General features: G+C 39.2%; 1 protein-coding gene and 1 long non-coding RNA gene across 2 annotated transcripts; one reads left to right on the forward strand and one right to left on the reverse strand.

Annotated features, from left to right (window-relative positions):
• Positions 1-6,634: 6,634 nt before the first annotated feature.
• Positions 6,635-8,153, reverse strand: LOC114819649 (uncharacterized). Its single transcript, XR_003766966.2, has 2 exons — positions 7,867-8,153; positions 6,635-7,701 (listed from the first exon to the last, which is right to left on the reverse strand). It is a non-coding gene; the product is annotated as an uncharacterized lncRNA (long non-coding RNA).
• Positions 8,154-12,734: 4,581 nt separating this feature from the next.
• Positions 12,735-13,217, forward strand: LOC139189543 (uncharacterized). Its single transcript, XM_070808514.1, has 2 exons — positions 12,735-12,851; positions 12,966-13,217. The coding sequence occupies exons 1-2, from the start codon at positions 12,735-12,737 to the stop codon at positions 13,215-13,217; spliced, it is 369 nt and encodes a 122-aa protein (XP_070664615.1).
• Positions 13,218-16,402: the final 3,185 nt, after the last annotated feature.

A 16,402-nucleotide genomic window follows, 5' to 3' on the forward strand; every position in this document is an offset into this window, starting at 1 on the left:
ATATCTTCCCACTCCAATCTTTTCTCCATCAAAAAAGTTCCTTGTCGCCCAAGCCAACTCTTTATCACTAAATTTCTTCAGGGAGATCTCCTTTTCACTCAAATGATTCGAAATCGTAAGATTTTTATCAGCCCTTCCTCCTGTTGCCCTTTTCTTGCACGAGTTATACAAACCTAAAGCACTACTATCACGACACCCATTCGTTTCTTTCGTCTTCTTGACTTGACATTAGATCTAGGGATTGGCTCAGGAACTAGAGATTCTTCTTTTATAGTTTGGGCCCAAATGATTAGTTCTAGACCTTTATTTTCTTGGCTAGAAAGAGCAGGGGATCCATCACCTACCAGTGAAGTAGAAGTAAAATTCCAGGAGGTGAGCAGAGGAGGAGCTTTACCTGTTGAAGCAGAAAACCCGACAACGACCCAACCGGCAAGTATTTACTCAGATCTGTTCGCGTCAGGAATTTCCGTCGGGGACGTTTCCTGGCCGACGAGCACACAGCTCCCCAGGAGGTTGGCGCCGGTTGAGGGCTGTTGTCGGGCTTCTGCTTCTCTGTCGGGCTTTGTCGGGCAAGGCTCGTCGGGCACGGCCTATCGGGCAAGGCTGGAAGAGAAGGACAGCGTTAACTTTGAAAGGTGCCTTTGTGGGGCCTTAGGTGTAGGCCTTGAGGCTCACAATCAAGATTAACTTCTAAGTACTCAGGCGTGCTACTGCCATCTTTAGCATGGCAGATGTAAAATGGGTATCGCGTTTTAATTGTGTGTATATATATATATATATATGCCCGAGAAACCGTGTTAGTTATAACAGGTGCCTTTGTGGGGCCTTAGGTGTAGGCCTTGAGGCTTCCCATCAATAACTAAACCAGTGCTCGAACATATAATATGCGGTCGATTGATTGCAGGAGCCTTACAACTATTATACTTCTGATTACCCGAATTTGAGAGATAGAACGAACCCAAATAGGTGCCTTTGTGGGGCCTTAGGTATAGGCCTTGAGGCTTCCTATCAGAATTCGTTCTTATACTCAAACGTTCCAGACCGCAGAATGGAATGAATCCAAATAGATGCCTTTGTGGGGCCTTAGGTGTAGGCCTTGAGGCTTCCTATCAGAATCCATTCCATGCTTAAGCGTTCTATAATAATCATAATATAATAGAAATAAAACTAAGGGATAGGTCGATTACTTGCGCCCCAAGTAACTTCGGACTTCTTGTTTATCAAGGGTTATCGTGGATGGGTTAAGTCCACATAAGGTTCTTTTTTATGCCTTGAGGCTAAGGACTTTCAACTGATCAAGTTTATATGCCCGAGGGCTTAGAACTTAGATCTGATTTGAACAATGAAGATATATTCAAATCGGATCCAAGCACTCAGAGATTTTTTCAATCGTCACCTTAATCGAAATAACTTGAATACAACTGGAAGTATACAACATATTGCTAGGCTAATGAATGAAAAGACAAAAACACAAGAAGGTCGGGCAAGGTTTAACCTTGTCGGGCAAGCCTGGTCGTCTTGCAGGTTCCTATCTTTGTGGCTTATCAAGGGTCTGAGAGCTTTTAGGGAGAGGTAAGGAAAGGAGTTTTACAAAGAGAAATCGATACTACAGCAAGGTTGAATAGGGTAGCAGAGCTATTACAAGGGTTGAGTGAAGGCTTGTCCCGAGAGGGATGAAGGCTTGGGCTGACTACAGCTTCGTTCTAAAGGCAAATCTAGCTTTGAGCAGAGTTTGTGTTTGCATTTGTTTGTTTGTTTGAGTGTCCTTAATCCTGATTTCTCTTTCTTCTTTTATAGACAACTCAGCTTGGCCTCTTGTAGCAGCAGCCTTGCCCGAATGCAACTTGAGAAGCAGTGACTCATCGGCTATATTACTTGTTCTGCCATTATAAAGTACTTTATGGGCTATATAGCTGGTCAGTCTATACCACTTGGCTTTTGGGTAGGTGAGCAAGTGGTCTTCATGAGCTGCACCAAGTCAGGAAAGCCCCTTTTCTGCTTTCTGGGCTTTGGCTGGGCTTAGGCCGACTCTCCCTTGGGCATCCTTTTGGGCCAGCCCCTTTTCTGAGCCCAAAATTCAAGTTTTGATCCAAACAAGATCAACCAAAAAACTGAGAGTAATCACTTGTTTTCGGTTATCATTGGCATAAGTGGTGAGGGAAACACTAAGATTTTTCGAGTTCGAATTATAACTAATCCAAACACGATTAAGTTTTCCTTCCACACCACCACTATTCCAAGGCTTGGTAATACTAGACAGAGTTGATGTCAATCCCCACGTGTCCGAAGTCTGGATCCTCCACCGTTGGCCTTGAACTCCAAGAGGTATCAAACTCCACCGCCAGAAAAGGGTACTTATTGCTTGGCTCTGTAACATTTTCCACTGAGCTGTTGACAGAGAGGCCCATACTGCTACCTACTCCAAGTGCTCCCGGGGGGGGGGGGGGGGGGGGGGTTGGTGGTGGGGTGGTGGGGTGCCATTCAAATCTAATTGTGAAACTTGTGTTGAAGTTTTCTGGTAGCATTGTCCCGGAGGAGGAATGGTTCGCTGTAAGTAGCTCGGCCAACACTTCCTTGAGTTGTTTCCCCACCCACGTTGTCTTTGGTGAGGTGAATGGATTGGTTGGCGATAACAGCATCTCCCTCGGTAATTAATAATCCAGTACCGTTGGTAAGATCACTTTGTTGGAAAGTGGGGAAATTGAAAGATAAAGGAGCTGCCCAAGGGATTATCAGAAGCAAGACAATAACAAGGAAGTGATGGACAAGATTCATCGAGTCGAGTGCGATGATGGACGAAAGTATTCCGAAACGGAGGAGACCAGAACTTTCGAACCATCTGTAAAGAAGACGCTATATCTTAAGTGGAATGACATATAATCAAATTTGAAGGTATAAGCAAGTTTCAACCGATATGTCAATACTATGTAGATTGACATATGAGAAAAGGTAATGTCAAATAATTTTTAATTATTTTATTGCGTTGATCCAATTAATGCATCAATTATAGATTTTAAAATTTTATTTTAATTGATTTCTTTTTTAAATGGATCCTACAAATATAATAATTCTTACATTATCACGTCAATCATCAAATTAACTTTTGACATCTTTATTGGAGATACACTCAGCCTTCAACTTTGTATTTCTTGGAAACTACTTAAATTGCTACGGAGTTTTTTCTTCTCTGTGACGTAGTCATAAAACTTCATCTGTGGTCTCGCGTGATGATAATTTTCTTGTATACAATTTAGTTTTTACATCAATACAAAAGGGAAAAAGGAAACTGTCTTCCCTTTGGAAGTTTGAATGTTGTTTTTGTTGTTGGTTTAATTGTATGAAGGAATCAAGAGACGGAGTCATACCGGACGACGGCAATGACTGTTAAAATTTTAACCCGAACCCAGCCGGAGGTAACTTGATTTATGAACTAAACATATCTCTAATATTAAAAAGCCAGAAGTGAGTTTTAATGTCTCAAAGTTTCACTAACAAAAATTGGACATAAAAGTCCCTAAAACAAAAAAATTCAAACCTTACTGAAAATAATAGAACAAAATTCACAGGGATAATTTTGTCATAAAAAAATACATACAAAAAAAAATTATTGGAAAAGAGATCGAGTAATTTCAAAACAAATAAAGAAAATAAATAATAGAGACGTGCACATTCTCATCCCATGTTCTGCCCACGTAGAATTTACAAAATTGATCAACGTCAACAGCAAAAGTGGTTTGCTGAATCAATGGCCATTTATAAGAACCACCCTCACGTCCATACACCCATCTCTCTCTCTCTCTCTCTCTCTCTCTCTCTCTCTCTCTCTCTCTCTCTCTCTCTCTCTCTCTCTCTCTGTGAATCACGGTTATTATTTTTGTGGGTTAATTTTTGTGTTTGTAGGGTTTTGTTGCGAAGCCGGAGACTTTACCAGATGAAATGGTTAATTTGATGCTATGCCATTGCACGATTCATGGCGTAAGCACTCTGACTTATAGGGCACTATTAATTTAACTGTTTTTATGTTTTTTTTTTTAAATTCTGGTAATATTTTCACTCAAAACTAAATTAAGGTTAAAGAACTATGATGACATCGAGGGGAACTATAACCTGGTGTCTGTAATTCCATTATCCATTGGAGCAAGTGATAATCACAAAATGTCTCCAATAAGGTCCTGACTACCAACTGCGGAACCCAAGACTTGGCGGTTTCTGGTGAAATCGGGAGTGTCTGATTTGTACAGATAAAGGTTTGGAGGATAGATATTAGTGCCAATTTATGTTTTTATTCCCATTTTTCTTCTAATTCATGTTTTTAACATCAAATTTTCGTTCTTTTAGCATCTCCAAATTGGTGGTTAATATATGGATAGGTCGTTTTCTTGCAATTCTGACTTCATATACTGTGAGGAATGAGGATGAAACCATTTCGATGAAGAGGGCATTTGGCATTTAATTTAAGAGCTTCCCTCAACATAACATTATTCGGTAAATTCTAATATCTTATTAGAATTTAATATTTTTTTTTTCCCACTTTCGTCTAGGCTTGCAGGGAGTAAAGGACTCAGAAATATAGCAACTCACCATGCAAACACCACTACAAGTCTACAATTACACGTTGCGGTTTGAAACAAACTCCACTCTTCTGTTTTAACCTCTAGCCAGCTTAAAACTCCTCCCTATATGACTTATTATGTAACGTTGCCATTACTGTGTCCAATCATCATACAATAAGTTGTTTAGTAAAGATTATGTTCTCTATTTTTAAACACATGAAAATAACTTAAGGGGTGCGTAGTGTCCATAATAAAAAAATTATAAAATAAAAAAAATAAAAATAAAAATAAAAGCCTTTCACATGCGGGCAGCGTGCAGGAAGGTTAGTAAGTTGTAACGCTTATGATGGGTCATCACATATTCGACAGCTTAATTTGGTATCAAATTTGTCATCCACGAGATTCGAACCTAAGATCTCTCATTTTCAAGTGAAAAGGAATACTACCAGACTGTAGTGGCCAAGATGCACCTAGTTAGTGTTAGAATATTTCATTATATTTTTTTTTTACAAACAATGTTATCCACACAAAAAGAGATGGGTGGACTTAGCCTCACAATGGGCTAGCAATAATGTAGTTCAAATTCGTTTTAGACGAGAATTACCTAAAACCTATCGCTTACAAATAAGAAAAATATCATAGACTGTAGTACTAAGTGGCAAGATGTTGAGCAAAAATTGTACATAATATGTAAACAAATAATTCACTCGACACAATTTCACCCTCGTTCATTTTTCCGAAGAGGGTTTTATTAATTCGAGTTCGACCCATTCTAGGCTACGCGCCAATTAATTACAACCCTTCTTTTGGGAAAGGAATACCCTTTGATTCCAATTCGAATAAAATGTAACTTGAGGATTTTGGTGTTCATTTGATTTTGTGATTGCACCTAGGTCGAACCCTAGATTGCCTATGTACCCTCTTGAGGGATTAAGTCACTCGTAGTTCATGTATTTGGTACTTGTTTGGATTTGATGCTTTGTGCAGTTTTAGCTCATGCGGGCGAGGAGCATTTGAGTTACTTGGAACTTTTGATGCCTTGTGCAGTTTTAGCTCGTGTGGGCGAGGACTTTAAACCATTGGAGCAACTGATGCCTTGTGCAGTTTTAGCTCATGCGGGTGAGGAGCATTTGATGCCTTGTGCAGTTCTAACTCGTGCGGGCGAGGACTTTAAGCCATTGGAGCGTTTAATGCCTTATGAAGTTTTAGCTCATGCAAGCGAGGACTTTAAACCATTGGAGCTTGATGTGGCTTCATGCCATTTAAGATTTTTCTTCGGCTTCGTGCCATTTGGGATTTGATACGGCCTTGTGCCCTCTGAAACTTGACGTGACTTCGTGGCACTTGAGATTTTGTCGCGGCCTCGTGCCATTTGATATTTGACTTTTTCTTCAACTTTATTGCTTGAGCAGCATACTTTAATTGGAAATCTAGGAACTGTGCTTTTAGACTTTTCCTTTACTCTTCGTAGAGTTTGTAATTACTTGGTCAGAAGTGAATTTAGTCTATATAAACCAGGGATTCATCTTGATTTCATGGTTGCGTCTAAAATTTGATATCAGACTGCCTATGTATCCTTAACGGAATCAAACCGGCGTAGTTCGTAAATGCTTGATTTGGATTTGCATTCTTGTGTTTAGACTTGGCAAAATGAGAAGTCGTTTGTGAAATAGGATAATGTCTTTTCCTTAAGCAAAATTCCATGTGAGATGCACAATTCAAAGTGAAATAGTACTTTGTCATAAAGTGGGACTTCCAAGCGTCTTGACAGCAAGATTTACTTTTACTTTTTTTCTTTTCATGTGATTTTAAGGCTTCCAAGTTCAAATAGAACTTGAAAAATCCTCTCTTTCCTTTTGTCTTGTAGCACCTATCACTTTGTCTCCATATTAATTGTTTCATGCACCCTATTCAATTAATGGGACCTCTTTTGTTCCCGTGATTGGTTTTCCACAAGAGGCAAAACTTTGTTTTGTACTCTTGTCATTTTGTCTCCATGCTTTTGATTGAATGCAAAATTTACAAAGACCATAATTAAATGGGAAGTGGTGGCTTTCTTTTGTTCTTCACGTGATCCCCTCTTAACTTTAAAACTTAGTGGTCTCCATATCATCGCTTTCATATTGTTTTGACAAACTTCACGACAAACTTGGAGGGATGTGTTACGACAAACTTCACCTCTTCACCTTTTATTTGCTTGCTGGAGACCATTTCCTTCACTTCCTAATTTAAACAGATTAAACTTGGTTAGCAATCCTTCTTCTTCTTAACTCTAAGACGACGACGGAGGTTTGTTGTTGTTTCTTTTTCTTTGCTGGAAGTATCATTCTTTTTATACAACTTCCTTCCCCGACTTTCTGCCAAATCCCTTGAGTGCTCCTAAAACGGAGCTGAAACAAAAATACTAATGTCTTTGCACTGCACCCCTAAAACGGAACAGCAGCAACCGTCAATGTCTTCAAACTGCGCCCCTAAAACGGAACAGCAGCAACACGTAGGTTTCTTTTTCGAACTGAGCTCTTAAAACAGAGCAACAGCAGCATGCCGGTTTCTTCGAACTGAGCTCTTAAAACAGAGCAGCAGCAATCATTTTAACTTCGGACTGCGCTCCTAAAACGGAACAGCGGCAACGATTTCAACTTTAGACTGCGCTCCTAAAACGGGGCAACATCAACGCTGGGTTTGAGGACGGCGAGATCATTATGGCCGTTGGTGTTTGTGTGAAGTGGTGGTGCTCGACGGCGTCGTAACGGCAAGTTGGGCAGAGAGGGAGGGTTGCGGTTGTCTGGACCTTGAGGAAGTCGGCAACAACTTGGACAAAGGTCCTCGGTGGTTGCTGGTGTGCATTTGTCACTGTTGCCTTATTTGTAACCATCCTCGCGTTATCGACGAACCTCGAACCATCCCTGGGCACGATGGGTAGGTGATGTCCTTCCATGCAAAAACTTCTTTAGGCACCCATGTTGTTGCTTTATTTGTAATCATCCTCGCGTTATCGACGAACCTCGAACCATCACTGGGGATGATGGGTAAGTGACATCCTTCCATGTAAAAAACTTTTTTGGGCATCCATGCAACTGGTTTCTTTCTTTTTGAAATTGGGTTGAATCCAATCGGTGCATTTTGCTGAAATCTCCATTGTATATCGCTGCAGCAAAAGAGAGATGTGGTGGTTTCGTTATGGTTTGTTGGGCTACAATTTGGGAAGACGTTGGGGAATGGGATAGGTTGGAGAAGCAAATTGCTTCTTTATTCCCTGCGAGACCGAGAGATACCAAACGAAGAATTTTTTTTAAGAAAACTGGATTTTTACCTTTTGAATGCTTTGTTGGTTTTCCCCTTGCTTTCTTGCTTTGTTCTTCCGTTCTTCAACGTCGTCTCTCAATTTCTGCAGAGTCTTTCCTCTTGTTTCCCTTTTTTTTTTTTTTGTACTGCAACTAGTACTTATTTATAGGCATGGTTGGAAGGCTCTGGAGTTTTTACGTGGGGGAGTAGAGGCCTCCACTTTCCCTTAACTTCTCCCACTATCTGTGCAGCAATCTTCCACGACTGTAATCTTCCCACGTTTTGCAGAAAATGAGGAGTTTTTGCTCCACGTTTCTTCCTCTTCTGTAGGGAGATATATGTGTTTTTCTTTATATATATTTATTATTATTTTTGCTCCCGTCTTTGTCGACTTGGGTTTTCCAAGTCTGAAACGGGCTACCTTTCCTTTGTCTTTTGAGAAGTTTGTTTGTTTGCAAACTTCTCTTTAATTTTTTTATTATTATTATTTTTTGTTCAACACAAGATATTTCATTAATATGCTTGAATTGGTGGTGGGGAAGAAAATAGAGAAGTAAATGGTGATTGAAAAGTAAAAGTGAATGGGTGGGACCATTTATGTCTCCAATACGGTTGCCATACAATTTGAATAAAAAAACTGAAACAATTTTTATAAAATTGAATGGCAGCCATGGTTTGAAGTCTTTAGGAGAGTCCATTTGATTAGTTAGTTATTTCCAGCTGACACACATGTAGTGGGGAAAAATACATTGGCTCGTGGTTAAATGGTGGCCAAGGAAAATTGTATGGGCATTGCGGAATTAATCAATAGATTATTCTTCATTCTCTCTCTCTACCATTTTCCCTTACATTCCATTGCCATTGTTGTCATTGCAAGTTGAGACCATTGCAGGTCTGGGTCTTATCATTGATATCACCCATTCAATCGCTGATTTTCCTTGCTGTGCATGCCCCATTATACAAATACTACTCGCTTCACCGTCATGGATGCCTGTGTCTCTTCCATCGAAACTACCCTTGCCGATCTTCCCCCCCTCATCACCTCTGCGGTTAACACAGCGTTTGATTCCAAAATCAATTATCACCTTGATGCTCGTTTGCCTCTCTATTTTGAGCAATTTCGTCGTGAGCTCGGTTGTCAACACCTTGGCGCTGGTGCCTCTGCTTCCTCCCACCACCGAACATGGATCACATGCCGCCTCCGTAAAGTCCTTCTGTGAGTAGGGGGAGCTACACCATGATTACCATGGCCTCACCGCCTTGATTTCTCAAGATTTGTCGAAGGTGACGATCCCCTAGCCTGGATCTATAAGGCGAAGCAGTATTTCTCTTTCTACAACATTCTAGATGCTCAACGTATCCTCACTGCATCTTTCCATTTTGACGGTGAGGTTCTCCACTGGTTTCGTTGGTTGGATTGCTTAAATACCACCCCTACTTGGTGGGAGTTCACTAAGGCCTTGTGTATAGAGTTTGGACCACCTGCATTTGAAGATAGTTCTGAAGCACTCTTCAAACATCTCCAAACTGGTAGTCTCCGTGACTATATATCGAAATTTAGGCGTTTAGCCACTCGTTCGCCTGAAATTGGTCCGCTCTTACTTAAGAGTTGCTTCATAGGGAGGTTGAAGAAGGAATTGAAATTTGATGTGAAGATATTAAAACCTGTGAGTGTTCATGAGGCCATTTCCATTGCTCTGCAGTTAGATGACAAATTTGCTAAGCTCAGAACTCTCATTATGAAATCCACTGCTCAATCCAAGCCAATCACCACCACCACTACTCATCATTTTCCAGTACCCTATTAAGAAATTGTCACCTAAGGAGATTCAAAGAAAAATAGAGTGAAGAGAATGTTGGTTTTGCACTGATAAGTGGTTTACGGGGCATAAGTGTCGGTTAAAGCAACTGTTATTGCTGTATGTCATTGATCTTGAGGGGGTTGAATTACCTTTAAAGGTTCTTAGCCCTGATCCACCCATGGAACTCAGTTCCTATGCATTTTATGGTACTGGGGAGGACCAAACAACTTGTACTATGAAGGTTGAAAGACAAATTAATGGGCACAATGTTCGAATTTTGTTAGATTCTGGTAGCACTTACAACTTTGTCAACTCTATGTTGTTGAAACAATGGGGGCAACCTATCTCTCCTACTAGAAACTTTGAAGTCATGATAGTTGATGGAGGCAAGGTTCGTAGTTCGGGTTGTTGCACGAATACTATACTCTCATTGGGGGGTATACCTATAAGGTTGATCTCTTCTCTTTACCCTTGGGTGGTTGTGATGTTGTTTTAGGAGTACAATGGTTGTCAACTGTGAGTCCGGTCCTATGGGATTTCCAGTTGCTTACAATGGAATTGACCAAGGATTACCACCACTATAAATTGTCTCCTACTGTGACCCCCTCACCGTGCATTCCAGATACTTCTCTACAAAACGTTGACAGGGTGCTGGAAGCTCTAATTTGGGACTGTTTCTCTATTCTATGGAAGGAAAGAAACTGGAGTCTTGTGATTAGAGTGGGGATCAATTGCACGAACTTCAAGAAGTGTTGAGGCAATTCGAAGATATCTTCCAAGTCTCTACTAAGTTACCTCCACCCAGGGAACATGATTATCACATTCCTTTATTCCAGGAAGCTAAACCACTAAACATTCGACCATATTACTATGGTCCATTACAGAAGATAGAAATTGAGAAGGCAGTTCAAGAATTATTGGCTGCAGGGTTCATTCGCCCAAGCCATAGTCTTTTTCATTCATTGTGTTTTTGGTTAAGAAGAAGGAGGGCAGTTGGAGGATATGTATAGATTACAAAGAACTTAATGCCCTGACCATCAAGGACAAATACCATATACCCCTTATTGATGATCTATTGGATGAGTTATATGGTGCATGGTATTTTACTAAGCTTGATTTAAGATATGGTTACCACCAAATTCTAAGTACAGCTAGTGATGTTGAAAAGATTGTGTTTCAAACTCACGAGGGTCACTACAAATTTTTAGTGATGCCTTTTGGACTTACCAACATGCCAACCACCTTCCAAAGCTTGATGAATGATATATTCAAGCTATATCTTAGGAAGTTTGTGTTAGTATTTTTCAATGACATTTTGATATATAGCAAGAGTTGGGAAGAACATTTACAATGCTTGCAAACTGTGTTTGAAGCCATAAAGGGAAATCAATTATATCTTAAGAAATCCAAATGCTCTTTTGGACAGTCGAGTGTTGAATATCTGGGCACATCATTTCTCATAGAGGGGTAGCAGCTGATCCTTCTAAGTTGTCTGCTATACAAGAGTGGCCAGCTCTAAAATATATCAAAGAGTTAAGGGGGTTCCTCGGACTAACTGGATATTATAGAAAATTTGTTCCAAGATATGGCAAGATATGTCACCCTCTCTATCAGTTGACTCGAAAAAATGGTTTTCATTGGAGTAATGAAGCGACACAAGCTTTTGAACATCTTAAATCCATCATGATTTCACCCTAGGTTTTGGCTCATCCTAATTTCTCTCAACCCTTTGAATTAGAGTGTGATGCATCTAGATATGGCATTGGGGCTGTTCTTCAACAAGGGGAAGACCTATGGCATTCACTAGTCAAGCTCTTGGTCCTCGAAACCAAGCTCTCTCCACTTATGAGAAGGAGTTGATTGCTATAATGCATGCAGTGAAAAAATGGCAGAATTACTTGCAAGGAAGGCATTTTGTTATCAAAACTGACCACAATAGCCTTAAGTACTTCTTAGGTCAAAGGGCAAGTACTCATTTTCAACAAAAGTGGGTTTCAAAGCTCATGGGGCATGACTACGAAGTTCAATATAAACAAGGGTCTCAAAATATGGTAGTTGATGCATTGTCAAGGCTGCATGATACACCTCAAATGCAAGAACCTTTCACTAACAATGGTGAGATCAGTGAGTGTGTTGCCATTTCTTACCTCTATGCAGGTTGGTTGGATGAGTTGAGAAGGGGTAGTGAGAACAATGCATGGATTTAGGAGAAAAAGAAGATGTTGTTGCAAGCTAGACATGATGGCACTGATAGTTCAAAGTTGAGTTAATACTCTATTGACAACGAGTTTCTTTGTTATAAGAAAAGAATTATGTTAGGCCCATCTTTTGATTGGAATGTCAAAATTATTGCAGAACATCATTCAACCTCATCCTCAGGGCATCAAGGAGTGCATAAAACTTATCAGCGAATCAAAAGAGGGTTCTACTGGAAAGGGATGAAACATGACATTCGGCAATTCATAGCTGAGTGTCCTACCTACCAGCAAAACAAAATTGAAAATATCTTACCCCTAGATTACTACAACCCCTTCCAATACTAGAGAGAGTCTGGAGTGATATTAGTATGGACTTTATTGTTGGTTTACCTAGTTGCAAGGGCAAATCTGTGATATGGGTGGTGATGGATAGACTCTCCAAGTATGCCCATGTCGTTGCTATGTCACACCCCTATATTGCCTCTTCTGTAGCATAACTCTTTGTGGAACATATTTTCCAGCGTCACGGGATGCTAAACTCTATTGTAAGCGATAGAGATCCAGTTTTTATAAGTGCTTTCTGGAAGGAATTTTTTAAGTTGCAAGACTCTACGTTATGCATGAGTTCGAGGTATCACCCTCAAAGTGATGGGCAATCAGAGGTAATGAACAGGTGCTTGGAGACTTATTTAAGGTGTTTCGTAGGAGGGCAACCTAGGAAATGGGTTCAATGGCTACCATGGGCTGAGTGGTGCTTCAACACCTCTTTTCACACTTCATCGAAACATACTCCCTTTGAGATCGTATATGGCTACCCTCCACCGCAAGTAATTCCTTATGAGATAGGCACTGCAAAGGTAGGAACTGTGGAATAGAAGCTAATGAACAGAGATAAAATGTTGTCAATGTTGAAGAACAATTTGGTGGTGGCACAGAATCAGATGAAGCAATATAGTGATAAGAAAAGGACTAAAAGGCACTTCGAAGTGGGTGACTTGGTTTACTTGAAGCTGGTACCCAATCAGTTACAGGCTTTAACCCCACATAGCTATCACAAGTTACAACCAAGGTATTATGGACCCTAAGAAATTGTGGAGAAAGTTGGATTGGTTGCTTACAAATTAAAGTTACCCCCGGAGACAAAGATCCATCATGTTTTCCATGTGAGCTGTCTCAAGAAGCCACTTAGACCGGCTATCATTCCACAGTCTGAGCTACCCCAAGTCACAGATGATGGTTTGGTTCACAATATTCCACAGGCCATACTTGCTAAAAGGATGTACATGAAGGGTAATGTTGCAGGGGTGCAGGTGTTGGTGCAATGGAATGGCCAAGAAGAAGCAAGCGCAACTTGGAAGTACCTAGATTTTTCACTCTAGAACCTTGAGGATAAGGTTGTTCGAAAGGGAGAGCATTATTGTGAATTGTAAGGAGGGATCGCTCATTAGAAGAAATAAACAAGTAGTAGTGATATGGGACTGATTTGTAAGGGATGTTGGGTTAATTGTAAGGGTCTTTTGTATTGGGGTTCAATTGTAATAACCTAAGTCTTTAGGAGAGTCCATTTGATTAGTTAGTTGTTTCCAATTGACGCACATGTAGTGGGGAAAAATATATCGGCTCGTGGTTAAATGGTGGCCAAGGAAAATTGTATGGGCATTGCGGAATTAATCAATAGAATATTCTTCCTTCTCTCTCTCTACCTTTTTCCCTCACGTTCCATTGCCATAGTTGTCATTGCATGTTGAGACCTGGGTCTTATCATTGTGTAGACTAACAACTCTTCCATTGTGTAGACTAACAACTCTTCATTGAAAAATTGAAGAGGGATGTCAACTTGTATAAATAGAGGTTGATTAATGAAGATCACTCTCATTTTCGTATATTATTCAAGCAAAATCTGCATTAATATCTTGTAATTTTATAATACCAGATCTGGAAACTAATAAACTGTAGTGTTAATTAGTTTCTAGAATCCTTGAGTTTCTTGTAAATCTTCTTTCGATGTTGGGTAGATCTTCGTAAGTGCAAGACGCAGACCAACAATAGCAAGTTGCTAGGTTCTATTATATTCACAAGGCTTTTTCACATATTACTCTTTGCACACTAGATACGGGGAGAATAGAGTCTGAAAAATAGCATATTTATACGCACCTTAAAGCAATCTCTCATGATGAAGTATAAGTTATAACCCACACACTATAAATACTTCTCAATAGTTAAGGGGTCACCTTCCCCTTGGAGAAAATCAGAAAATCAAAATAGGGGAACACGCACCTAACCTTCTTGAGAGAAAAAAGAGAGATAAAAGGAAAAAAGAAAGGTGCATATACAGAACTATTTTTAGAGGTGATTAGGGCTAATTTTGAATTTTTAGATATATTTATTAATTTTATAAACTTAAAAGTGAAAAATGAAAAAAAAAAAAATTAGGGCTTGTTTGGTATCCAATTAAAAATGTCATCATTTCTCAAAACATTTCCTAAAAACATCTCTTAAAAAAAATTTGTTACAGTCCTATTAGATTAGGAATGTGATTGTTTAAATCCTAGTGTATCTAGAGATATCTTTGAATATTCCCTTTAGTAGTTAATATCCTATTAGAGTTGTAATCCTAAAAGGGTAAGGAATTAACTTTCCCTACTACCATAAATAAAGGCACAATGGGATGGAATAGAGCACACCTCACAATTACACATCTCTCTTTCTCTCTATTACTGCCGCACCCCTCTCTCTATGGTCTCCATAATTGTTTAGTAAATTATGTCTACAACATATTATCAGTACGCTCTTGACGCTGCACTAAAGAGAGTTTGATCTTCAATCAGGGGAGTATTACATTTTAATCATTATTTTTATGATTAATTTATTATTTTATTAAATTGATCTACATGTTATTGATTCAATTTAATTTTTCTTTGTTGAACGTGATACAATGCATTGGAGATGCAATTCCAACTTTCCGAGATGGATCTTCTACAAAATCAAAGGCTTTTGTTGTTTTCTGCCAATCAGGTACACTTAAAATAAAGAAAGATATTTGAAACGACCTTAAAGCATAAAAACATTCCCCATGATGCATGAACCCCCTATATTTATATTTTCTTTCCAATTATATATATTGTATAAATGTTCATATACTTTGTCAATATATATACTTGTTCATGCAGCATGCAATTATGCTATGTGGAATTTGTGGGTCAAAGTATCGAAATTAATTTAGAAGCAATTAAGGGTTTTTAAGCCTAAAGATTCGAAAAAAAAAATTAGGATTTTTGCGGCACCACCATGGCATCACCACGACGGCATGAAGCCCAGCCATGTGGAGGAAACAGTGTCATACAAACACCTAGACCATGCGCACAGCCCTTTGGGCTTGTTGCCGTGTTAAAAACCAACCAGGCTTTGGCCTAGGTTAACTGTAACACCCCAACCCCCAATTATATGTATAATTTCGTTGTTCCCCAAAATGTTTATGAAATTATCAATTTAGTCCTTATTCCTTTACCCAATTGAGCTGCCACGTGGCAACACCCTATCAATCTTCGTGTTCTCTCTCTGTCTCTTCCTCGTAACCCCCATTCTTTCTTCTCTCCCTCTCTGCACTCACTCCCGTCCCTCCCTCACTCCCCGATCTCTTACCCCTCGACCCACACCTGAGAGTGTCACATGGTGCGAAAATTATCTTAACACACAAATTTAACCTTCTTTTGACAATTGTAGTACAAGTATAAGTAGGGATCGTTCTGGAACGGGGATTAGGAGAGCTTGCTAATAACCTCTAAACTGACTCAAAAATATAAAACTAAACTTAAAAACACTTAACAAGACTCACAAGACTCAAAGCCAACTTAAAATACTCAAAACAGCTTAAAACAACCAAATAAACTTAAACTAGACACTAGGAATGACTTTGGACGAAAATTAACTTTTACTTAAATCAAAACACTTACAAACACAAATTAAAACAGATTTGAAACACTTTGAAACAAGAAACTAAAAGGGGGATTTTGATTTGGATGAAGTTGAAACAAACAAACAAGTATGAAAAACTAGACGGATTGTAAAACGAATGTGAGAAATAAGATGATGGATGGGATAGCTAGAGGTTTTTTCTCCACACATGACATGTATGCAAATAACTCGATTTCCATTTACTACTTCATTGAATTATGAACGACAATGCTCCAAATTAACCGTGACATCACTAGTTAACTCTCAGATTTTCCTTGTTTTATTGGATTGGATGACATCATTCGACAACCCAAAACATTCTTCTAAAGTTCCCTACATGACATCATAATAGAGATACAATCAAAGATCATTACATTTAATGAAAATCATAAGCATTGACAAAGCATTTGCAACTATGACATCATGTCACTCATGCTAGGAATTGAACTTAACGCGGTCGTTTATAAGCGACCTTCACTACATGTGAATATAAGTTTGTAACGATTATGTGAAACTTCCCTATATTCTAGCAACGGATTTATGCATGCCAATTAAGTGTCGACCCTTAATTAACAAATACAAATAAGTTATCAATCAAATAGTTAAGCCA

The sequence above is a fragment of the Malus domestica genome, chromosome 11, assembly GCF_042453785.1.
Source record: "Malus domestica chromosome 11, GDT2T_hap1".
NCBI classification, from domain to species: Eukaryota; Viridiplantae; Streptophyta; class Magnoliopsida; order Rosales; family Rosaceae; genus Malus; species Malus domestica.